The sequence below is a fragment of the Oncorhynchus nerka genome, linkage group LG28 (genome assembly GCF_034236695.1).
Source record: "Oncorhynchus nerka isolate Pitt River linkage group LG28, Oner_Uvic_2.0, whole genome shotgun sequence".
Lineage (NCBI taxonomy): Eukaryota > Metazoa > Chordata > Actinopteri > Salmoniformes > Salmonidae > Oncorhynchus > Oncorhynchus nerka.
In genome coordinates, this window is record NC_088423.1 from 33,424,076 (window position 1) to 33,450,934 (window position 26,859).

The following is a 26,859-nucleotide window of genomic DNA, read 5'->3' on the forward strand; positions in this document are numbered from 1 at the left end:
AGCAGCTACGCTTTGTCTACTAATGCCTTCTAAAAGAGACTAGAAGGCCCACTGGTTAAGGGCATGGAGCAAGGCTCTGTCACAGCTCCGGGAGCCACACCAGCACTGACGGTTGTGTGAGAGTGCATCTGTCACTGTGTGTTAGTGCCGTCTCAGCTTAATGAAATGGGAGAGTAGAGGAAGATAGAGAGAGCGAGTCTACTACTATAACTTTTATTTATTATTATTCATATTGCTATTGTTGTAGTTGCTGTTAATGTTAATGTCATTACCACTTCTACTACTATTATTATTATTATTATTTATTTATTACTGTTAGTCCAATCATTGCTGTTATGTACGTACTTTGGCAATGTAAGTCATTTACAGTTTTTCTCAATTGCTAAAACACTAAAACCCATTGGCTGAACAAAGTTCTCAGTTGCCTGGACTCATTTAGCAAATTATGCAGTCTGTTGTCAATACCTTAAACCATTTCACATGGTAAAACACAATTTGCAGATCTCACTTAGACTTTTCAGCAAAACTCTAAACACATTCTCAAAACCCATTCTGCACTCTAATGCACATGTCATCCATACTGGTAAACACAAGTGGCAACAATCAAATACAAATAGAGAACACATGTCATTCATTGAACACAACCACTCAAAATTGATTTAACCTGTTTCAAATGATGCGACACAACCAATATAAGCCAGTTCAGAGAGCAAACGGGTTGTTGAAGGTGGGAAGGAGAAAGTCTGAGAATGGATAGAAGAAACAATGTGAGAGGATGAGGATGAGTTCGTATGCGAGGTGGGCGACGAGAAGGAAGAGGAGGAGGAAGAGGAGGAGGAAGGCAAGAAAGAGGAAGAGGAGGACGAAGAGGAAGACAAAGAGTGGAAATATCTGATGAAATTCGAGCAACAGTTATAGACCATGTTCTTGTCCATGGACTGACAATGAGGGGAGCAGGACTTAGAGTGCAACCCAATTTGAGCCGATTTTCTGTGTCCACCATAGTAAGGACATTCAGAGAAGAGAACAGGTACAGGATACTACTGTATTTTTGTAATTGCAAATTTACTGTACTACACTATATGCAGCTGTTTCTATAGACATTTGTCAAGTTAATCACTGCATGTATTGTACTGCATGAATATGTTTTGTAACTGCACAACTACTTTTTGTAGAATTGCAAGGCTGCCACATGCAGGCGGAAGGACAGCTATATTCACTCGGGAGCAATAGGCCGTTAGAGTTGGCATGGTCCTTCAAGATAATGCAATACGACTCAGAGAAATTCAGGAACGAGTGATACAAGACAACACACACTTCCAGGGAATCGACAGTGTTAGCATTTCCACAATTTACTGTGTCCTCCATCGTAACAGGATGTGAATGAAACAAGTATACAGAGTACCTTTTGGGGCGCAACTTACTAAGGGTGAAAGAATTGCGAGCTCAGTATGTGCAAGTAAGTGTACATTCAGAAACATTTACTGTAATACAGATTGTCTACAGTACTAACACATACTATGTGAATGACATTACTCTTCAGTACATACAACGTATGTGAATCAGAAGCCTAATTGTACTCTACAGTATAGCACTGTCTCTGTACGACTTACAAAATCCTACATACAGTATATTGTATTTCTACACAGACAATATTTGACTTGGAATCCTTGGACAGACCCCATGAGTTCATCTTTGTCGATGAAGCAGGCCTCAATCTAACAAAGAGGAGAAGGAGAGGCCGAAACATGATTGGACAGTGGGCCATTGTTAAAGTCCCTAGTCAACGAGGTGGCAATGTCACAATCTGTGCTGCTATCAGCAACCATGGTGTTCTACATCACCATATTACACATATAACACCCAGCACCTTCTAAGAGTTATTGCCAATCTAAGAGATATTTTATTTGAGCAGCAGGTTCAAGAGCAGCAGGGTCAAGAGCTAAATGAGAATCCCATTCCCACCTATGTGATAGTGTGGGACAATGTCAGTTTCCACTGAGCTGCTCAGGTAAGGGAATGGTTTAACATCAATGGGCAGTTTATGAACTTGTACTTCCCTCCATACTCGCCTTTCCTGAATCCGATTGAGGAGTTTTTCTCCTCTTGGAGATGGAAAGTGTACGATAGACAACCCTACACCAGAGTAAATCTGCTGCAAGCCATGGATTTAGCCTGTGGTGATATAGGTGAGGAATCATGTCAGGGCTGGATACGGCACAAAAGAGGCTTCTTCCCCCGTTGCCTCAGGAGGGACAATATTGCCCGTGATGTCGACGAAGTGCTCTGGCCTGACCCAGCCCAAGACAAGAAGAAGCACATTGATCACATGTTTACTCCTTTGATTTTTGTCCCTTTTAGTAGTGTATACTGTAGTACAGTGCATTGGAGGCTATATACTGTACAATGGACAAATTGTATGGCCCTGAACATTGTGCTTTCCATTTATTAACAGTACTGACTGCTCAATAGATTTTGACTGGTTGTAGGTTCATATCAACAAAGAACAAGAATTACAGTATCACAGAGACAAAGGACAAGTTTGTGAGATGCAGGGTACAGTACTGTAAAAATAGGCGCACAAGGAGGAGGAAGAACAGAAAACAAAATTGCAAAGAGCAAAAGCAGAGTAGTCATTTCTGATCAATTTTGAGCTACTATGATAGAACATGTTTTCGTTCATCAAAAGACAATGATGGAAAAATATGAATATTTTTTTAGATTAAAAATGTCCTTCTCCTTGAGAATTGTATGTTTTGAACAACATGTTTTCTATTTTTCGGTGTATTGTTTACTGACTGCTTGAGAGTGTATATCATTTTGATCACTTTGTTTATGATTTGAGATCAGTGTTTGATTTTGAACACAGGTAAAACTGTTTTGAGGCGAATGTTTCATTTTGCGAGAGGAGTCAGAGGTTATGTAAATAGTGATTGAAGATGAGGTTTTGTGTTTAATGTTTTCAGGAAATGGAGCAAGGTTTCAGAAATTATGTTTTAGCAATTGAGAAAAACTGTAACTTTCCATGTCAATAAAGTCTATTGACTTGAATTAGAGAGAGCGAGAGTGAGAGACAGTGAAGGCCCAACCATGCCTTGGCATCTTTGAGGAAATCAGAGGCTAGGCTCTCTGCTTGTGCCATCAAACCCCTGAAACTTATCCAGAATGCCACAGCCCGTCTGCTGTTCAACCTTCCAACGTTCGAAACATGTCACCCTGTTCCTTCGCACTCTCCACTGGCTCCCAGAACTGCCCCTCCCTACCTTAAGTCTATGCTCAACACTTCCACTTCTCTTTTCTTACTAGCACTAAAAAGTGTTACTTACTATGACAGTGATTTGTAGTCGTCTTACCTAGCTACCTTAAGATGAATGCATTAACTGTAAGTCCCTCGGTATAAGTGTCTACTAAATGACAAAAATGTACATTTTAAATGGGATAGAGGGAGAGATGGACACAGTTTAATTCGGAAAAACTTCACAGGCTCTTCCTGGATGTCTTGAGGAGCCCAGAGACATGTAGTGACAGAGCGAAACACCCCGAATAACCACAGTAGCTTGACCTCTCAATCATAGTTTTGGAAATCACAGACCTACACTGTAAAAAGTGGGATGACGCTGTTGTTAATCTGAAGTGTTTATACTGATTGGAATGATTGAAAATTACGCTTTGATATGTTCAACCTAATCTATTCACTTCGCCTGAAATCAAATAACAAATTCGACAGATCAATGTGATTTAAAAAAATTGAATGAACATTTCCAAGGACTCTATATACATCTGTATTGCGGAAGTTCAGCTTTACAGTGTGATTGAAATTCAAAGGCAATTTCTCCATGTTAGCGGAGACCGCATTCACTGAAAACACTGCATGTGTCAGCTCAATTGGAAATTTCCTTTACATTTCTATCGCACAATCTCTAACCCTTCAGCGATACAGATTGAATAGAGCCCTACATTGCTTTCAACACCTCAAGCATCAGAAGAGTTGGATGTGTGGCTTATTGGGGGTGTGGCTTTGAGTTTATTTTTGTCCACCCGTGAGAGTGGTCATTCCGGTTCATGTTGTCTGTTGTAGTTGTTATTTAAACTTAAACCTGTACACTGCCAGCATATGTAATGATACTTGCATAAGAGCATGTGATACTAAAGAGCATGATAAGGTGTATATGTTACAGTGGTCAATGCTTGGTTATGATAGTGTAGCTACTAAATGTGAATGTGTAGTACAAAGAATATTTTTGGAAACATTATTTCAAGTTCTTGAACAAACTTAATTTCTTGATTTACAGGGAATTTATTTAATTGCTTGTACCCTAATTGAAGACATTTGGATTGGTAATTCCAAATACAAATTTGAACTTTGAACAATATGAAAAAATGGGTTGTCTTTACATGACATTGCCACAGATCCCTCCAGAACATTCCTTACGCACACCTGGCCCCTATTCCCACTGATTGTACTTGAATATATGTGCCCTTTGGTTTCCATTGGGCGGGCGATTATTGTTACAATGTCCGTTGGTGCGTGTGAGTACATGTTCTGTGTGTGTTTTGGCTTTTGTGCCTTTGTGGATTGCGCAGATGATTACGGGTCTCGTCCCATGTGTTAATCATTGTGCGGGTGTTATTTATTCGAGGTACTCCTCGCTCTTTTTGTTTTGGGTTTCTACCCTGCGTTTTGTTACGTGTTTGTTTGGTCTTCGTCCCTGTGCCTTTGCACGGCACTCCGTAATTTGGGCTTAATAAAAACCCTTATTACGCATTCCTGCCCGTCTCCCGAATCCTTCATGCCAGCGTGACAGAAATATTAGTTTGTATAAGTTATAAGGTTTTGAACCAAAGTGTAAAAGTAAGCTGCGTGTTGAAAGAAATAGGTTGCAACTTGAAATACGGGTTTGGTAATCAAATAAAACATTTGGCATTGAATCATCTTTTTGGTTTCAATAAATGTAGTATTTTTCAAATGAGAAAACCTAACTCCTTTCAGTTTCAAATGGAAAATCATGTAGTATTTTCTGGGCAGGAAAGAATGTGGGGAGGGTGCCCAAATCTCCTAACAAATCATGAGTTTGAGTAGACAGGGCTTAAAAACAATCCCCTCAGAAACATGACATCGGTGGACACACCCAAATGAAAATATGCTATAGTGTCACGCCCTGATCTGTTTCACCTGTGCCCTGGGTTTACCAAGCCCTGATTTTTTTGACCTGGGTTTTTGCAGACTTTAGTCCAGACATTACTGTAATATTTAGTTTATTATTGTATAAATACTGTTGTATACTGTAGTATTTACTGTAGTGTTTTTGTGGACTGTAGTATACTGGACAAAAACTAAGAGCTAATTTTCCATAACCTGTATTTAACGGCTGTTTGAAGAAGAGGACCAAGGTGCAGCGTGGTATGTGTTCATGATTTTTAATAAACTGAACACTAGAACATAAAGTAACAAAGCGGAACAAACAAAACAGTTCTGTCTGGTGCAGACACACAAAACAGAAAATAACTACCCACAAAACCCATGTGGGCAAGAGCTACCTAAGTATGGGTCCAAATCAGAGACAATTATAGACAGCTGTCCCTGATTGAGAACCATACCCAGCCAAAAACAAAGAAATACAAAAACATAGAAAAAAAGAACATGGAATGCCCACCCTAGTCACACCCTGGCCTAACCAAAATAGAGAATAAAAGCCTCTCTATGGCCAGGGTGTGACACTGTAGGCAGGTAGGTAGGTCTGATCAGATCTTGGCGTGTAGGTTTCTCACTTTTTGGGTGGCACAAATTAGGATATAGGGGAGGGGAATGGATTGGGAAGATGCTAATTAAATACTGTAGTATTACTATAAACTGCAGTGCTTTTGAGGACATTACCATAGTTTTCTATTGTATACAACAAAATGCTATAGTAAGTACTACACATGATTGAGTGATACTACAGCGTGTAGTATTTTATTCAACAGCAGCGGTTCTCAAACATCTCCTCGGGGACCTCCAGCCATTTCATGTATTTGATCTATTCCAGGGCTAGCACACCTGATTCAACTTGTCAACTAATCATCAAGCCCATGACTAGGTGAATCAGGTGAGCTATTTCAGGGATAAAACAAAATAGTGAAATGTCTGGGGTCCCAGGGGAGAGGTTTAAGAACCACTGTTCCACAGTATACTACAGAATTCTATAGTAAGTACTATAGTATTCTATAGTAAATAGATGTAGGCAATGTGTTCATGTGGGCAATGTGCAGACAGCTAGGCTAGTTCTAGCCACAGCCAGTCAGTGGTTGTAAGCATGCAACGCTGACGTCATGGCGCAAGCAAACGATATACACTCATTGAAAATATCCTCCACCAGCGCTAGCCCCCGAAAATGTTTACGGCAGGACATGAACAGATAATACGGCTTTCCCAACGCCACCCTTTCCTCTCTGACAAACTGACATTGGTCTAATTAAAGACATGTATGATGAAACATTTGTACATTGTTGGAAGAAACCCGTCTGTCTAGACAGACCAGGGTTCCCAACTGGTGTCCCGCGGTTGATTTTATTTGGCCCCCAAAGCTTTCTGAGCAATAAATATATATATATATATATATATTGTCACGCCCAGACCTTTTTTTTCTTTATTATTTGGTTAGGGCAGGGTGTGACAAGGGTGGTTTGTGTAGTTCTTGTATTGTCTAGTTTTTTTTGTATGTTTATGGGTTTTTCCCTGGTCTAGGTGTTTATAAGTCTGTGGTTGCCTAGATTGGTTCTCAATCAGAGGCAGCTGTTTATCGTTGTCTCTGATTGGGAACCATATTTAGGGAGCCATATTCCATGGATAGTATTCCTTGTTCTGCACTAGCCATATTGCTTCAGGGTTAGTTTTGTTGTTTTGTTTAGTTCTGTTCAGTGTTCTCTCTTTAATTAAAGTGTGATGTTCGCTTACCACGCTGCACCTTGGTCTCCTCTTTATGACGACCGTGACATATATATATATATTTTTTCTTTGTACATAAAAGACTGTAAACACACCAGCAAATCAGCTCCAAGTGATTTTCATTTTGGAAATCTGTTCCAAAGTATTCCCATGCAAAATATAGATATATGAGATCATATACAAATGTAATCAATGTTTGAAATTATTATGTTTTAGTCAAATATATCTGTTTAGGCTTCTAGATGTCACTATGCAGTCTGAAAAATATTTATAATTATGTTCTGGCCCCCTGACAAAGGAAAGGGGGATACCTAATCAGTTGTACAACTGAATGCATTCAACTGAATTGTGTCTTCCGCATGTAACCCAACCCCTGAATCAGAGAGGTGCAGGGGGCTGTCTTAATCGACATCATCCGTGCCCAGGGAGCAGTTGTTGTTGGGGGTTAACTGCTTTGCTCAGGGACAGAACGACAGATTTTTACCACGTCGGCTCGGGGATTCGATCCAGCAACCTTTTGGTTACTGGCCCAACACTCCTATCCGCCAGGCTACCTGCTCAATATCTTTTTATTTATTGAGGCCAAATCAAGTTGATGATCCGAGAGAGACTACTCAATGGCTTTCTTTCTCAAAACTAAAACCCAAAAGCAGTGGGTCAAAAAGACTTCAATGACACTGAAATTCCACTAAAGAAATGTCTCTATTGCGATAATGCTGTGTTGTGATCATTGAGAATAAATGTATTTATAAAACACTATCTCTATAATACAGTGAAAATAAACGTATGCACAGGGTCAGTGAGAGCATGACTATATTGGGTACTACTGGTTTTGACAGAAATAAAGCGCTGAGAGACAATGCCATACCAATAACACAGCAGAGGAAGCTGTGATTGCACAAAGAGAAGCACCACAGCCATGGATCTGCTATCTCCAGAGGCCTGACACCTTGTGATAGTGAAGCAGCCGTATTTATTAAAGGAGGAGAGGATGGAGAGGGAGGGAGGGGAGGTAGGTTAATTAAAGCTGTCTGATATGTGAAAGGACGGTCATAGAGTTAGAAGACAATGCCCTGGTTGCTGATCTGCGCTATGCGGATATTGGAACCCTTTACTCACACGCACAAACATATATTCACGTGTGCAGGCATGCACCCACACAGCCTTATCGCTGTTTCTTTCTCCTCTCTCTCTGCTTTTCTGCTCCATCGGCAAAGAGCTCACAGGAGAGATGGAGTATCACTTGGGAGAGAGGGAGGATGAAGGTGAGAGGGGGATGAACAATTGTCAGGAGACCCACAATGAAAGGGTGGAGGAGACAGGAAACTGGTAAGAGAATGAAGCGGAGAGGACAGGAGGAGGCTGGTCAGTCACTCACGGAGGCAGGTGTTGTCTGTGAAGAACTCTGTGAATTTGTCACACTCCTCCTTGCCATTGCCACTGCTGCTGCAGTCACAGTAGGGAACAACACTGATCTTAGGAGAACGCAGGTAGTTGGGTGTCATCACTGTACCTATAAGGAGGGGGGAAGAAACACAGTAGATTACTTAAAGAAACAGAGTTTATCTACCATATGGTTTTCTAAAGACATGTTCTTCTCTGTGGCAGACAAAATAGTTTCCACCTCCCATTTCCCCAAACCATCATGCAATGTTGAATCCCTATCATACTGCAACTGTTAGCCCCTCAACATTTCAAGCTAGATTTTCATCCAATTGTCTGAACAACATGTAACACTGGAATCATCATGGAGTATTTCCAAAGGCAGTGTGACAAATAAGGTTTCTTCCTCTTTGTAGGAAACTAAATAGCTGCAGTCAGAGATTTCTTGCTTCCTCAATGCATTGTTCCTCTACTGGCGTCCGTCCAAACAAGCCATTTTTGTTTTGCAGCAAAATGAATTGCCGTTTTGCTGGTTGTTGTGTACTACAGCTGTACTACTATCTGCTACAGCTGTGCTAGTACGGGAAATGTGATGGATTGAGCTAGGATGGGTCCCTCAGCACACAGAAGCAGAACATAAAGGAGACTAATCTTCTCTACACACTTTCCTCCTCTTTCTTTATCTCTTTCACACGCTCATTCTCTCGCCCTATTGCATTTTCTACAACTATGAGTCTTGGTTTCCTCTGAACAATGAGCTAATTTCATCAAATTATGTGAAGGGGCATGAGGAAGTGGTGTGACATTGGTTTGTGCTGTGCTAGAGCGAATATGGGAAAGGGATTCTCTGACAGATGACCATAGCAACAGGAATGAGATCCACTCAGGGGACAGTACTCATCAATGTGTGAGGAAAAGTTTACCAATAGAGACGGGAGAGACTCACCGATAAGGCCAGAGTAGGAGAGCAGGCAGTCAGCGTAGTTCTCCTTAAGACAGCCAGAGAGAGAGCGTGGCTCAGACTGGCAGTTGGCAAAGAAATCAGCCAGACGGGACCTGAAAGACGCAACAAAAACAGTGAGTGTATCTGAACTTTCATATCTCTCTTATAAAGCGAACCGTCACAGTCAAATAGACAACATCAAAAGCACTCGTACTGATGCACACACACACACGCACACACACACACACACACACGGACACACGCCCACGGACACGCGGGCACGCAAACTCACACACACACACAGCATGGTTGGGTCTGTGTTGATTCTGTGATACACGTCCCATATGGTGAAGGAGCAGCCAACAAGTATGCCTGGTTTTATAATCCTTCCCCACAAACAGAGAGGAGCTCTGGATACCACTCATGATGGAGTTGGGATGCTAAGTACCACCTGGTGTTACTCCTTTGTTGAGAAGGGAAAGAGAGCAGGAACAATAACATTTTGCTAAGTGATGAGTTAGAAAATAAGAGAAATATGGAGACAAAGAGAGAGAGCGAGCGAGCAAGCGAGAGATCGAGAGAGAGCGAGAGAAAGAGTTAGCGAGAGCGGAGAGAGAGAGAGACACTGCACAGCCCTGAGGCTGGAATCGAAATGGAACCAATTTATTTGCACTAATGCCTCCATTTAATCCCAGACAGAGTGCTGTAGCTCTAGAGGCAATGGCAGACGTCACTCATTGAGTCCAGTCTGTTTTGCTGCATTTCAATACAGCCTCTATTACTGCCAATGATACACAGGCCACTTATCCCAAACACATCCAATCCCCTGCCCAGTTATCCTAGCCTGAATGCTGCTATATGACAGCTAAATGAAACACTTAAGGCAGAAAAGACATGCATTCAGAAAGAGAATTGGAGTGTTTCACTGCTTAACCTGAATACTCTCTGTTAGTGTAGGTAGATTTAGTTCCTAGGAAACTATGCAGTTTTTTGTTTTTTTACGTGTTATTTCTTACATTAGTACCCCAGGTCATCTTAGGTTTCATTACATACAGTCGAGAAGAACTACTGAATATAAGATCAGCGTCAACTCACCATCAGTACGACCAAGAATATGTTTTCCGCGACGCGGATCCTGTGTTCTGCCTTACAAACAAGACAACGGAATGGATCGCATGCAGCGACCCAAGAAAACGACTCCGAAAAAGAGGGAAACGTAGCGGTCTTCTGGTCAGACTCCGGACAAGGGCACATCGCGCACCACTCCCCAGCATTCTTCTTGCCAATGTCCAGTCTCTTGACAACAAGGTTGATGAAATCCGAGCAAGGGTAGCATTCCAGAGGGACATCAGAGACTGCAATGTTCTCTGCTTCACGGAAACATGGCTTACTGGGAAGACGCTATCCGATGCGGTGCAGCCAACGGGTTTCTCCACGCATCGCGCCGACAGAAACAAACATCTTTCTGGTAAGAAGAGCGGCGGGGGCGTATGCCTCATGACTAACGAGACATGGTGTGATGAAGGAAACATACAGGAACTCAAATCCTTCTGTTCACCTGATTTAGAATTCCTCACAATCAAATGTAGACCGCATTATCTTCCAAGAGAATTCTCTTCGATTATAATCACAGCAGTATATATCCCCCAAGCAGACACATCGATGGCTCTGAACGAACTTTATTTAACTCTTTGCAAACTGGAAACCATTTATCCGGAGGCTGCATTCATTGTAGCTGGGGATTTTAACAAAGCTAATCTGAAAACAAGACTCCCTAAATTTTATCAGCATATCGATTGCGCAACCAGGGGTGGTAAAACCTTGGATCATTGTTACTCTAACTTCCGCGACGCATATAAGGCCCTGCCCCGCCCCCCTTTCGGAAAAGCTGACCACAACTCCATTTTGTTGATCCCTGCCTACAGGCAGAAACTTAAACAAGAGGCTCCCACGCTGAGGTCTGTCCAACGCTGGTCAGACCAAGCTGACTCCACACTCCAAGACTGCTTCCATCACGTGGACTGGGACATGTTTCGTATTGCGTCAGATGAAAATATTGACGAATACGCTGATTCGGTGTGCGAGTTCATTAGAACGTGCGTCGAAGATGTCGTTCCCATAGCAACGATAAAAACATTCCCAAACCAGAAACCGTGGATTGATGGCAGCATTCGCGTGAAACTGAAAGCGCGAACCACTGCTTTTAATCAGGGCAAGGTGTCTGGTAACATGTCCGAATATAAACAATGCAGCTATTCCCTCCGCAAGGCTATTAAACAAGCTAAGCGTCAGTACAGAGACAAAGTGGAATCTCAATTCAATGGCTCAGACACAAGAGGCATGTGGCAGGGTCTACAGTCAATCACGGACTACAAGAAGAAACCCAGCCCAGTCACGGACCAGGATGTCTTGCTCCCAGGCAGACTAAATAACTTTTTGCCCGCTTTGAGGACAATACAGTGCCACTGACACGGCCTGCAACGAAAACATGCGGTCTCTCCTTCACTGCAGCCGAGGTGAGTAAGACATTTAAACGTGTTAACCCTCGCAAGGCTGCAGGCCCAGACGGCATCCCCAGCCGGGCCCTCAGAGCATGCGCAGACCAGCTGGCCGGTGTGTTTACGGACATATTCAATCAATCCCTATACCAGTCTGCTGTTCCCACATGCTTCAAGAGGGCCACCATTGTTCCTGTTCCCAAGAAAGCTAAGGTAACTGAGCTAAACGACTACCGCCCCGTAGCACTCACTTCCGTCATCATGAAGTGCTTTGAGAGACTAGTCAAGGACCATATCACCTCCACCCTACCTGACACCCTAGACCCACTCCAATTTGCTTACCGCCCAAATAGGTCCACAGACGATGCAATCTCAACCACACTGCACACTGCCCTAACCCACCTGGACAAGAGGAATACCTATGTGAGAATGCTGTTCATCGACTACAGCTCGGCATTCAACACCATAGTACCCTCCAAGCTCGTCATCAAGCTCGAGACCCTGGGTCTCGACCCCGCCCTGTGCAACTGGGTACTGGACTTCCTGACGGGCCGCCCCAGGTGGTGAGGGTAGGCAACAACATCTCCTCCCCGCTGATCCTCAACACGGGGGCCCCACAAGGGTGCGTCTGAGCCCTCTCCTGTACTCCCTGTTCACCCACGACTGCGTGGCCACGCACGCCTCCAACTCAATCATCAAGTTTGCGGACGACACAACAGTGGTAGGCTTGATTACCAACAACGACGAGACGGCCTACAGGGAGGAGGTGAGGGCCCTCGGAGTGTGGTGTCAGGAAAATAACCTCACACTCAACGTCAACAAAACTAAGGAGATGATTGTGGACTTCAGGAAACAGCAGAGGGAACACCCCCCTATCCACATCGTTGGAACAGTAGTGGAGAGGGTAGCAAGTTTTAAGTTCCTCGGCATACACATCACAGACAAACTGAATTGGTCCACTCACACTGACAGCGTCGTGAAGAAGGCGCAGCAGCGCCTCTTCAACCTCAGGAGGCTGAAGAAATTCGGCTTGTCACCAAAAGCACTCACAAACTTCTACAGATGCACAATCGAGAGCATCCTGGCGGGCTGTATCACCGCCTGGTACGGCAACTGCTCCGCCCTCAACCGTAAGGCTCTCCAGAGGGTAGTGAGGTCTGCACAACGATCACCGGGGCAAACTACCTGCCCTCCAGGACACCTACACCACCCGATGTTACAGGAAGGCCATAAAGATCATCAAGGACATCAACCACCCGAACCACTGCCTGTTCACCCCGCTATCATCCAGAAGGCGAGGTCAGTACAGGTGCATCAAAGCTGGGACTGAGAGACTGAAAACAGCTTCTATCTCAAGGCTATCAGACTGTTAAACAGCCACCATTGAGTGGCTGCTGCCAACACACTGTCATTGACACTGACCCAACTCCAGCCACTTTAATAATGGGAATTGATGGGAAATGATGTAAATATATCACTAGCCACTTTAAACAATGCTACCTTATATAATGTTACTTACCCTACATTATTCATCTCATATGCATACGTATATACTGTACTCTACATCATCGACTGCATCCTTATGTAATACATGTATCACTAGCCACTTTAACTATGCCACTTTGTTTACTTTGTCTACATACTCATCTCATATGTATATACTGTACTCGATACCATCTACTGTATGCTGCTCTGTACCATCACTGACTCATATATCCTTATGTACATATTCTTTATCCCCTTACACTGTGTATAAGACAGTAGTTTTAGAATTGTTAGTTAGATTACTTGTTGGTTATCACTGCATTGTCGGAACTAGAAGCACAAGCATTTCGCTACACTCGCATTAACATCTGCTAACCATGTGTATGTGACAAATAAAATTTGATTTGATTTGATTTGTTGAATGGTAATGGTTTATTCCTGATGCAGTCTCCCAACATAGTATCCAGTTATCTTAACAGGTTTGTTTATGGTGTTTTTCACAGCTTTTATCAGGGCTTGGTATATTTCCCCACACCTCGAAGGTATGATAGCAACCTCCATGCTGTGCTAACTTAGACACCCCATCACTTTGGTGGTGGGCTAGGACCTGTATTCTGTAGCACCTCTTCACATTACAGAGGATGCTATCTGAAAGACGGCTTGGGGTAATACACTGTTGACTTAAATGTAATTTTAACCATACACTGACAATGGTCAGTCTGTGTTGTAAATGTGGAGTCAGACACGTGAGACTATGTGATTGTTTGCTATGTTACATGATTGATGCTGTTGGTCTTGCAAGATGCCTGTGTACTATATTACGTACTCTGACAACTGTTTATCCTAGTGTACCTGCAGATGTAGTTGGTCTTGCAAGAGGCCTGCAAGGAGAGACAGTTGGGCTTTTCCTTGTCCTCATAGGAACAGACTGGTACAATGGTTTGGCGCCGGCGCTCGGAGCAGGCCGACTGATCGCCGGCTGGACAGGAACAGAACAGCATCCCGTAGCTGTGCTTGGGTGGCACCTTGTCAAAGAACTGCCGCAGGGCCTTGTGGCACTTGCGCTTGTTGCAGACCTCCGCAGTGGAGACACGGCTGGTGCAGGGGCTGATGTAGGCTGAACGGTACTTCTTACAGGTGTCGTTCAGGTTGCAGGCCTTGGCTGCGTTCAGACAGTTGTTTTCCCTCGTCACCGCGGGCTCGCCTGTCATAAAAAGGACAACAGGGTAAGTTCAGTTTCCATCATCTCTAGATTCGTAATCTATTGATTGATATAGATTGATAACACTGTCTATAATATGAACCGGATTGAACCTAACTGAATTGAGAGAGAGCTAGACAGAGTTATGCATCACTTGACCAAACTAATATTTGAGAGGATGGAAAAAAAGCAATATGTAAATACTTTAGGAACCTTGAAAATTTCCCCCATAATGATCTCTTCCTGGCCGTTGCTGATTGCTATCAAGCCGCCCATTTATTGCTAACCCTGTTTCTCACCCTAAATCAAAGAGTGCCCCTCCTCTCGGAAGCCCTGCAGGCCAAACAAATATGCAGCTCTCCTGAACGTCGGAGTCATCAAAGCATCCGGCGCCACGGCCTGCTCATCTGTCAGGTCTCACTAATTGGCAGCTTTCTTACAGATCCCTCATTAATTAACATTTCAAGAGATTTTTGGGAAAATGGTGCAACAACAGCATTTTTCGGCAATAAAAAATGGGAGCAGTTGGTTGGTGGAAGTCTGCTTGAGACGAGTGGTGCGTGTCACGCTCAGAAAATAGTGTTAAGAATAAGACTGACTCTCTCACACTTTTGATTTCAATGTAAAACCTTAGCCCCAGGAAAGAGAGACAACTGCTAGACACTAAAGTCTGTGAAATTAGAGTAGAGTACCCCTGCCACACACTCCCTCCACAGTGAAAACACTAACACACTGTTTCTGGTGCTGTAGACAGGAAGTGCCTTCTCTAAAGGTCGTAGATGTGCATTCAGGGTACCCGCTGGTCCCTGCGGCCAATCCCACATGACTGGCAGGGCCGGTCTGGCCAGCTGGGGTTCACTGTGACCTTTCACTGAGATCTGGAAGTTCTCCTTCACTCAGTCTGTCTGTGCTGCTCTGCTCTACTCTGCTCAATGACCAGACACATACATTCTGTCTAGAGAGAAGTACTCTACAGCTGCCTGGGAGATGCCTCTCCTGTCATCTGCTGGCCCTGAAGTCAGTCAGTCTGTCTAACACCAATAATAGGACAGCAGCCAAATGAGGACAGACCTGACCAGACATCCTTCCCCTCATGTGTCCCCAAAAGGGCCTTTGGGAAAAAAACGGAGTTCTGAGTTATGTTTGTCTGTGTGAGCATGTGAGAGTTTATAATGTATTAGCATGTGTGGACCTGTGCATCTGTGCATCTGTGTGTGTCAAATCAAATTTTATTTGTCACATCCGCCGAATACAACAGGTGTAGAAAAAAAGGAAATAGTTACACAATAAAGTAACAAATCAAATCAAATTTCTAATCAAAAGTGAGTGTTCATAGAGCCGGTACAAGAGAGTCAGTGTGTGTTTGCATTTGTGGTATGGTGTGTATCTGCGTATGTGGGTGTCATGTGCCATGCAGCTGTCCAGTTACTCAGTCGTCTGTCTCCTCTCTCCCACAGAGGTAGGCTGCGGTGTGTCAGGACCCTCTCCACATCCCTCTCTGCTGCACCCCTAGTGTCAGAGAACACATCTGCTGAACCCCGAGTACGTTGCTGGCAGATGGCACCGTCTCTCAGGCAAACACACACACACACACACACACACACACACACACACACACACACACACACAAATCATCTAAAAGTGTTTGCCCCATACATCCCTTCCTGCACATGCTCCCCTCCCATTGTCTCTCCCTTTCCCCCCTTACAGGCCCACACAGGGCTGGGGCCATCTGGTCTCTTCATATGGAGCTGGAGCCCCCCAGCAGCTTTTGTTACCGATACAGCCTCAAATTGATTATCATGTCGCCTGTTTCCTCCAACCCCCTCCCTAATTTCAATTACCACGGGGCTCTAGGTCGAGTAATGACCTCTTCCTCCTCCTCCAATCCACAGGACAAGAAAACAAGGCATAATATTTTGGGAATGTTCCCTCCTGAGAGATTGCTATGTATAATGTATGTGCCCAAAAATCTTTGTCATCTTTACATTTGTCTTTATCTGTTGTTGTTTAGTACTGTCTTGTGGCTAGCTCATGACTTGCAGATTATTGTAGACACACCAACCAGGATTAAGGTTTGTGACAATTTGTGACTGTTGTTGTTTCGGTAATCAGTGGCTTTATTGCATTGCTCCGCTTCTTGACATCTCAGTCGTCCAGGCAGGTCCTACAGGCCCTAATTTTGTCGCACCTGGACTACCGCCCAGTTGTGTGGTCAAGTGCGGCAAAGAGGAACATAGGTCAATTGTAGTTGGTCCAGAACTGAGCAGCACGTATTGCACTTAGATATACACAGAAGGTCGAACGTCAGTAACACAAAGTTGAGGAGAGATTGACTGCATCACTATTGGTCTTTGTGCGAGGTGTTGATGTGTTGAAGGTAACCAAAGTGTCTGTTCAAGCAGTCGGCACACAGTTCAGACACTCATCAGTACGACACAAGACATGCAATCAGAGGTCTCTTCACAGTCCCCAGGTCCAGAACAGAGGCTGGGAAACACACAGTATTAAAGAGCCATGACTACATGGGACTCTCTGCTACCCTAGGTAACTCAAACTAGCAATACAACCAGATAAAAAAACGGATAAAAGAACGACTTACAGCACAACGGGGACTGTGAAGAGAGAGCCATTTTTATATATTTTGTATTGTAATTTCCACAGTAATATTTATTTTTATAGGCAAGACAGTTAAGAACAAATTCTTATTTACAATGACGGCCTAGGAACAGTGGGTTAACAGCCTTGTTCAGGGGCAGAACGACAGATTTTTACCTTGTCAGTTCGGGGATTTGATCCACCAACCTTTTAGTTACTGGCCCAACACGCTAACTGCTAGATTACCTGCCACCCTGTTATGTAGTTGGGCTTGCACAAATTATTGGCTTGCGTGATCTGGAACAGCTCATAGGGTAGGAGCCATCATATATTATGTGTACTATGTTATTATATTATGTGTACTATGTTATTATATTATGTGTACTATGTTATTATATTATGTATACTATGTTATTATATTATGTATACTATGTTATTATATTATGTGTACTATGTTATTATATTATGTGTACTATGTTATTATATTATGTATACTATGTTATTATATTATGTGTACTATGTTATTATATTATGTGTACTATGTTATTATATTATGTGTACTATGTTATTATATTATGTGTACTATGTTATTATATTATGTGTACTATGTTATTATATTATGTGTACTATGTTATTATATTATGTGTACTATGTATTTTATGCATTTTATTTGTTTTGTTTTGTTTCCTGTTTGGACCCCGGAAGAGTTGTCGCTACCTGTTATTTGGAATTTTGTTATTTTATTAGCATCCCCATTAGTTGTTTTGAAAGCACTCATGAAGCATGACATAATACAGAATATTAATAGACAATAACAGCTCAAGGACAGAACTACATACATTTGAAAATTGCACACATGGCCTACAAATCAACACATGCATACAAAATATCTAGGTCAAATAGGGGGAGGGATTTGCCGTGAGGTTTTGCTTGATCTGTTTTTTGAAACCAGGTTTGCTGTTCATTTGAGCAATATGAGATGGAAGGGAATCAATGAAATAATGGCACTATATAATACTGTACGCTTTCTTGAATTTCTTCTGGATTTGGGGGCTGTGAAAAGACCCCTGGTGGCATGTCTGGTAGGGTAAGTGTGTGTGTCAGAGCTGTGTGTAAGTTGACTATGCAAACAATTTAGAATTTTCAAAATATGAATGTTTCTTATAAAAATAATAAGTGATCCAGTCAGTCTTTCTTCAACACTGGAATGCATAGTATTTATATTATCCCCTGATTACAATGAAGAGCAAGACATGCCGCTCTGTTCTGGGCCAGCTGCAGCTTAACTAGGTCTTTCTTTGTAGTACTTGACCACATGACTGGACAATAATCAAGATAAGACTAAACTAGTGTGGTGTCAAAAAAGCAGAGCATTTCTTTATTATGGAGAGACCTCTCCCCATCTTTACAACCATTGAAACTATATGTTTTGACCATGACAGTTTACGATATAAGGTAACACCAAGTAATTTAGTCTCTTCAACTTGTTCAACAGACATACCATTCATTACCAGATTCAGCTGAAGCTTAGAGTTTCTCGTCTCCTAGGCAATCAGCAATTAGTACCAGGAGGTGTGCTCTTCACCCTTGCAAGGCAATTAGTATTAGTACATCAGTCTCCACAGTTTGTTCAGCGGCAGCCATGTGAGTGTTGGTCTCATCGCAAAACTAAGACCGTCGCCAAAACAAAGATAGTATTGCCAAGTTGTTCTGCGGAGTTGTTCGAGGAAGGAAAGAGTGGAAGGCTCCACACCACTCTCTCACACTATTTTACCTAGTTATTTTCAGATGATCTCATATGTGTGTGTTTTCTATACCTGTTCGCTCCTCATCCGGTAGGCTTTACAGACAGGCCCACCACTTGACTGCAACTTCTGCCTCTAACCCTAGGAAACTCCTTTCCACCTCCTCCCTCCTTAGTCCTCCACCCCTTCCCCTCCCTCTCTGCGGACAACTTTGAAAAGAAGGTTGATGACATCCGCTCCTCATTCACTCAGCTGATTGAGTCCACTGGTTCCATTCACACAGAACTACCCTACGCCTTGGTCTCTTTCTCCCCTCTCCCTGCAGATTAAATCCTGGAACTAGTGAGGTCCGGCGGCCTAACAACCTGCCCGCTTGACCCTTACCCTCCTCCCTTCTCCAGACCATCTCTGTAGACCTTCTCCCATTCCTCACTTACCTCAACTCATCCCTGACCATGACTGCATTCATAATCACTCTAAAACTACACACTCTAAACTACACAATTATCTTGGATACGAAGACAGCAAAGACAACTATGTAGCTAGCTAACACTACACTAATCAAGTCGTTCAGTTGAGTGTAATAGTTTCTACAGTGCTGCTATTCGGTAGACGGTGGACGTTTGCTAGCTGGCTAGCTGCTGGGCAGATAGCAGTGTAGACTATGTTAGGACGACAAAATACGATAATTACGCAATTATCTTTGATACAAAGACGGCTATGTAGCTAGCTAAGAAGAAATTGCTAAGATTAGACAAATCAAACCGTTGTACTATAATGAAATGTAATGAAATGTAATGAAAAGTTATACTACCTGCGGACCGAAGTGCGGAATTACACCAAGTTACTCTGCTCCGTCATATCCTCACATGGTCTCTTCTATCATTGCTATGCAGATGACACTGAACTACTTTTCTCCTTGTGACACCCATGCATTTCTGCGTGCCTGGAAGATATCTCAGCTTGGATGTCGGCCCACTACCTCAAACTCAACCTTGATAAGACGGAGCTGCTCAAAGACCTCTCCATCACGGATGAAAAAGGTGTCCCCTCCCAGAGTGCAAAGATCCTTGGCTTGACCCTGGACAACACCCTGTCGTTCTCTGCAAACATCAAAGCAGGGACTTGATCCTGCAAGTTAATTCTCTACAACATCCATAGCGTACAACCCTAACTCACACAGGAAGCGTATGTGTACACATCAAATATCTCATTCCAGTCATGGGCATTAATATGTTGGTCTCCCCTTTGCTGCTATAACAGCCTCCACTCTTCAGGGAAGGTTTTCGACTAGATGTTGAAAAATTGCTGCTGTATGGACCTCGCTTTATGCACGGGGCATTGTCATGTTGAAACAGAAAAGGGCCTTCCCCAAAATGTCACCGCAAAGTTGGCAGCAAAGAATTGTCTAGAACGTCATTGTATGCTTTAGCGTTAAGATTTCCCTTCATTGGAACTAAGAAAAACAGCCCCAGAACATTATTCCTCATCCACCAAAATTTACAGTTGGCACTATGCATTGAGGCAGGTAGCATTCTCCTGGCATCTGCTAAATCCAGATTAGTCCGTCAGACTGCCAGATGGTGAAGCGTGATTCATCACGCCAGAGAATGCATTTCCACTGCTCCAGAGTCCACCACTCCAGCCAACGCTTGATATTGCACATGGCGATTTTAGGTTTGAGTGTGGCATCTCGGCCATGGAAACCCATTTCATGAAGCTCCCAACCAACAGTTATTGTGCTGACATTGCTTCCAGAGGCAGTTTGGAACTCGGTAGTGAGTGCTGCAACCAAGGACAGACAATGTTAACGTGCTACACGCTTCAGCACTCGGCAGTCCTGTTCTGTGAGCTTGTGTGGCCTACCACTTCACGGCTGAGCCGTTGTTGCTCCTAGACGTTTGCACTTCAGAATAACAGCACTTCCAGTTGCCCGGGTCAGCTCTAGCAAAGCAGAAAGTTGACGAACTGCTCTTATTCGTTGACGAACTAATAAGGCCCCACAGTTGACAGTACATGTAAGAGCAAAAAACAGGAATTGTCCATAGAGCTCTGAGACAGGATTGTGTCGAGGCACAGATCTGGGCAAAGGTACCAAAATAATTCTGCAGCATTGAAGGCCCCCAACAACACAGTGGCCTCCATCATTCTTAAATTGAAGAAGTTTGGAACCACCAAGACTCCTAGAGCTGGCCGCCCGGCCAAACTGAGCAACAGGGGGAGAAGGGTCTTGGTCTGGGAGGTGACCACAAACCCGATGGTCACTGACAGAGCTCTAGACTTCCTCTGTGGAGATGGGAGGACCTTCCAGAAGAACAACTATCTCTGCAGCACTCCACCAATCAGGCCTTTCAAGTAGAGTGACCAGACAGAAGCCACTCCTCAGTAAAAGGCACATGACAGCATGCTTGGAGTTTGCCAAAAGGCACCTAAAGGACTCTTAGACCATGAGAAACAAGATTCTCTGGTCTGATGAAACCAAGATTGAACTCTTTGGCCTGAATGCCAAGTGTTACGTCTGGAGGAAACCTAGCACCATCTCTATGGTGAAGAATGGTGGTGGCAGCATCATGCTGTGGAGATGTTTTTCAGGGACGGGGACTGGGAGAGTAGTCAGGATCTAGGAAAAGAAGAATGGAGCAAAGAACAGAGAGATCCTTGATAAAAACCTGCTCCAGAGCACTCAGGACCTCAGACTGTGGTGAAGGTTCACCTTCCAACAGAACAACAACCCTAAGCACACAGCTATGACAACGCAGGAGTGGCTTCGAGAGAAGTCTTTGAGTGGCCCAGCCAGAGCCCGGACTTGAACCCGATTTAAACTTCTCTGGAGAAACCTGAAAATAACTGTGCAGCAACACTCCCCATCCAACCTGACAGATTCTGAGAGGATCTGCAGAGAAGAATGGGAGATACTCCCCAAACACAGGTGTGCCAAGGTTGTAGCGTCATACCCAAGAAGATTTGAGGCTGTAATCGCTGCCAAAGGTGCTTCAACAAAGTACTGAGTAAAGGGTCTGAATACTAATGTAAATGTGATATCAGTTTTTTCTAAAACATTGTTTATGATTTGTCATTACGGGTTATTCATCCCTTAAACACCTTTATGTACCCTGGCTGGGCCATTAGCAATCAGCGGATGATCAGAGAGGGACTTGATTAAACCAAGGCTTCAATTACATCCTCCATATGGATCGTATACATGTCCACCTGTATATAACCTGCACCTCAGTGGGTGTGCCAGCCATGATGCAGGTGACTGGTGATATAACCAGAGGGTAAATAATCAGTGGATTCATAGATAATGATCCTACAGAAGGGAGTCATTAAAAAACACATTCCCACACAAATCCTGTGTGCACCCCTATCTGCTAGCTTTGGGGAGTTGTTTGCTGTACAGACACAGGGGCTCAAGGGGAACAAATATTACGTTGGAGGGGGGCTATACAGACACAGACAGTGCGGAATCACCCGTGCGCAGAGGGCATGGAACACAGCGATGAGATGGTATTATTGGATGCCAGAAGTAAATTGGGTTTTTTAGGTTCTTGATTAAGTATCAATTGAGTGGTTCTAGTTAATTGTGGGTAGGCAGTGAATGGTGGAGGACAATGGGGAATGATGTTGAGCTAGTGAAGCATATGATGAGCTGTTTTGAGTGTCCATAGCAAGGAGTCAACTGAGATTGTAGGGGTTAGCATCAGGGTAATGAATTTGTCATTGTGATGATGAGTGTACAATGCCACAGTATGAGTCCATGAACCTATGGAGCAACCTAGTCGATGGTGGTCTCAATGGAGTTTCCTAGAGGTCTGATGAATTATAAGGGGTGTTGCCCTGTACTGAAAGACGGTATGATGTCTGTGGCATCACTGACGGATTTTAAATGAGTTTTAATCTGCTGTGATAATTTGTGGTGAGTCATGTACATACTCGCAGTCACTTAAATGAGTGTGAAGATGTGTGATAACTTCGAAATGGGAGAAGATGTCAGCTTTGATGATTTGTGATCAGTTTCATCAGTGTTGCAGTTCACGGCGCAGTATTCAATGCTGTGTCCAGCCGCTCTATAGTGATATTTATAAAGTGTCTCTCGTCAGTCTCTCCTCTCAATTATCATTGCTTTAAGTTACTCTGCTCACCACTTTAATGGTCTGCGACTGAAAGTACCTGACAAGCAGAAATGAATGAGAGGAGAAGAGGAAGCCCCCAGGTTTACTCATCTATTTTTTCCTTCTTCTCTGGTGCTTAATAAGCTCCCTGTTTCTTCCGACTATGTCCCATTGCAATAAACCCACATACCAGGGCAGCAAACATGATAACTCACAGCCCATGTAATTGATCCCTGCAGTGCCTCTCACTCTCTCTCCTTCTCATCTCTACCCTTTCACTCACTCTCTTTCCCCTCTCTCTTGCTCCTTCCCTTCACTATCCTTCTTTCCAGATGGACCCCCCCCGTACCCTCAATCCTCCCTGGTCCCCTGTGGGAGTGGTGGTCCTCGTTGTGAGGACAGACTCTGTTACTCTCAGATATTGCATTACACAGTGAAGTTCTACTGTGGCCTTTTTTCATTAACAATCAGGTGGTGTAGTGATCAGGCGGTAAGGAGAACCTCCTCTGGGAGTGGGCCACAAGGAAACAGCAGGGTACAGGGTCCTTTAATACAAATACTACCCCCCTTTCTTCCCAAAGCCTTTCGACAACCCAGTCCCACAGCCCCCCAATTCACTCCTTATGTGAAACCACCAGCCACCACACAGAGATAGATGGGGATATAATGGCAAAAGGATTCTGCTTATTTCTTGGCGCGTACAAGCCTCTACTCCACAAACACAATGTATGCTGTGAATGTACTGTATTCTACACCACACCTCCAGACCTGTCATAATGATTTACAATAGTGGTACCAAAGTGCCAATGAATTTGTTACACTGCGGCAACTCCAGGGAAAGTTATTGTTGGTAGATTTATTTTATTTATTTTTATTGGCCTATCCACCCCCCCACCCCCTCTCGTAGGACAAAACTAACTTTGTTAAACATTTTTGTATTCACAGTTTTTTTGCTATATATACACACAACCGTTGAAATGTTTGTGGTCACTTAGAAATGTCCTTGTTTTTGAAAGAAAAGCATTTTTTTCCTCCATTAAAATAACATCAAATTGATTAGAAATACAGTGTAGACATTGTTAATGTTGTAAATTACTATTGTAGCTGGAAACAGCTGATTTTTTAAAATGGAACATCTACATAGGTGTACAGAGGCCCATTATCAGCAACCATCACTCTTGTGTTAGCTAATCCAAGTTTATCATTTTAAAAGGCTAATTGATCATTAGAAAACCCTTTCAATTATGTTAACAAAGCTGAAAACTGTTGTTCTGATTAAAGAAGCAATAAAACTGGTCTTCTTTAGACTAGTTGAGCATCAGCATTTGTGGGTTCGATTACAGGCTCAAAATGGCCAGAATCAAATAAATGTATTCTGAAAGTGGTCAGTGTATTCTTGTTCTGAGAAATTAAGGCTATTCCATGCGAGAAATTGCCAAGAAACTGATTATCTCATACAACGCTATGTACTACTCCCTTCACAGAACAGAGCAAACTGGCTTTAACCAGAATAGAACGAGGAGTGGGAGGCCCTGGTGCACAACTGAGCAAGAGGACAAGTACATTAGAGGGTCTAGCTTGAGAAACAGACGCCTCACAAGTTCTCAACTGGCAGCTTCATTAAATAGTAACTGCAAAACACCAGTCTCAACGTCAACAGTGAAGAGGCAACTCCGGGATGCTAGCCTTCTAGGCAGAGGTCCAGTGTCTGTGTTCTTTTGCCCATATTTTATTTTTATTGGCCAATTTGAGATATGGCTATTTCTTTGCAAATCTCCCATTTGAACTCATCAGACCAAAGGACAGATTTCCACCAGTCTAATGTCCATTGCTCATGTTTCTTGGCCCAAGCAAGTCTCTTCTTATTATTGGTGTGCTTTAGTAAGGGTTTCTTTACATCATTTCGACCAAGAAGGCCTGATTCACGCAGTCTCCTCTGAACAGTTGATGTTGAGATGTGTTTGTTACTTGAACTCTGTGAAGCATTTAATCGGGCTGCAATCTGAGGTGCAGTTAATTGCCGATTTCTAAGGCTGGTAACTCTAATAAACTTATCCTCTGCAGCAAAGATAACTCTGGTTCTTCCTTTCGTGGTCCTCATGAGAGCCAGTTTCATCATAGCGCTTGATGATTTTTGCAACTGCACTTGAAGAAACTTCCGGATTGCCTGACCGTCATGTCTTAAAGTAATGATGGACTGTCATTTCTCTTTGCTTATTTTAACTATTCTTGCCATAATATGGACTTGGTCTTTTATCAAATAGGGCTATCTTCTGTATACCACCCCTACCCCCACGCATTAAGAATTAAAGAAATTCCACAAATAAACTTTCAACAAGGCACACCTGTTAATTTAAATACATTGCAGGTGACTACCTCATGAAGTTAGTTGAGAGAATGTCAAGAGTGTGCAAAGCTGTCATCAAGGCAAAAGGTGGCTACTTTGAAGAATCTCAAATATAAAATACATTTAGATTTGTTTAACACTTTTTTGGTAACTACATGATTCCATATGTGTTATTTCCTAGTTTTGATGTCTTCACTATTATTCTGCAATGTAGAAAATAGTTTTTTTTTTAAATAAGAAAAACCCTTGAATGAGTATGTGTCCAAGCTTCTGAATTGTACTGTAATATTCACACCCCGAGTCAATACTTTGCAGAAGCACCTTTGGAATCGATTACAGTTGTGAGTCTTTCTGGGTAAGTCTCTAAGAACTTTCCACACCTGGAAAGATTAATTAATCTCCCAGTGTCTGATGGAAAGCAGACTGAACCAGGTTTTCCTCTAGAATTTTGCCTGTTCTTAGTTCCATTCTGTTTATTTTATTTCCTGAACCCCCCCCAGTCCTTAACGATTAGAAGCATAGCCATAATATGATGTAGCCACCACTATGCTTGCAAATATGGAGAGTGGTACTCAGTAATGTGTTGTATTGGATTTTCCCCAAACATAACACTTTGTATTCAGGACAAAAAGTGAATTACTTTGCCACATTCTTCGCAGTATTACTTTATTGCCTTGTTGCAAACAGGATGGATGTTTTGGAATATTTGTTTTCTGTACAGGACTCCTTCTTTTCACTCTGTCAATTAGGTTAGTATTGTGGAGTAACTACAATGTTGCTGATCCATCCTAGGTTTTCTCCTATCACTGCCATTAAACCCTGTAACTGTTTTAAAGTCACCATTGGCCTCATGGTGAAATCCCTGAGCGGTTTCCTTCCTCAACTGAGTTAGGAAGGAAGACTGTATCTTTATCGTGATTGGGGGTATTGATACACCATCTAAAGCAGTGGTCACCAACCGGTCGATAGCGGTTGACTGGTCGATCTTAAAAGCATTCCTAATCGATCACCAAACATTTCTGTAGAAAAACCAACGATAAAGACTTGCGCTCCTTTAAATGTTTTATTTGTGTTGAGGTGTTGATTCAGAAGTCCTGTGCACCAGGTAGGCAAAGTGTTCCCATTTTGAACCATTTCATTTGTCTGAAAAGACAAACTCCACCTGTCCGGCGGACCAAGAGATGTGTGGCTAAATCCAGTGTGCCTACTGTGCTGGCCAATCTGATAGCTCAAATCACAGTGGCTACAGCTCCCACAACCCCGGCAAAGCAAAGTTTGAAACTAGCCTACGTGAGATGTCATTACTTTTAAAACCATGACCAAAGAGAGACTGTCAAAGAATACAGCAAAGAGCAAAGAGTTTTTATTCAGCGCTGTCATCAGTATTTTATTCAACACTAGTACAAAAAAGTACTAATGATTATTTTTCTTTGCAGCAAAATTTCCAGAGCTGATATTGTTGTATGCCCCATATACAGTATATAACATTCTGTTGGTGGCAAGAATTTTGCATAATAATTTAAATTGAACAGCTCTTCAAAGTGTTGAATCAAGCGTTATTTTGTGTTTTAGTTCATACACCATGGAACGGTACATCGAAAATCTCTTCTCAGCAAGTCCGC

The 26,859-nt window shown here is 43.0% G+C and overlaps 1 protein-coding gene across 1 annotated transcript in view; it reads right to left on the reverse strand.

The window, feature by feature from the left end:
• gfra1a (gdnf family receptor alpha 1a) overlaps positions 1-26,859 on the reverse strand; it is a 113,319-nt gene that overhangs the window by 23,094 nt on the left and 63,366 nt on the right. The window contains exons 4-6 of the mRNA XM_029640469.2: positions 14,087-14,438; positions 9,255-9,364; positions 8,304-8,438 (exon numbers count right to left, since the gene is read on the reverse strand). Of these exons, the coding sequence (XP_029496329.1) occupies positions 8,304-8,438; positions 9,255-9,364; positions 14,087-14,438 (597 nt within the window). The remainder of the gene's footprint in view (positions 1-8,303; positions 8,439-9,254; positions 9,365-14,086; positions 14,439-26,859) is intronic.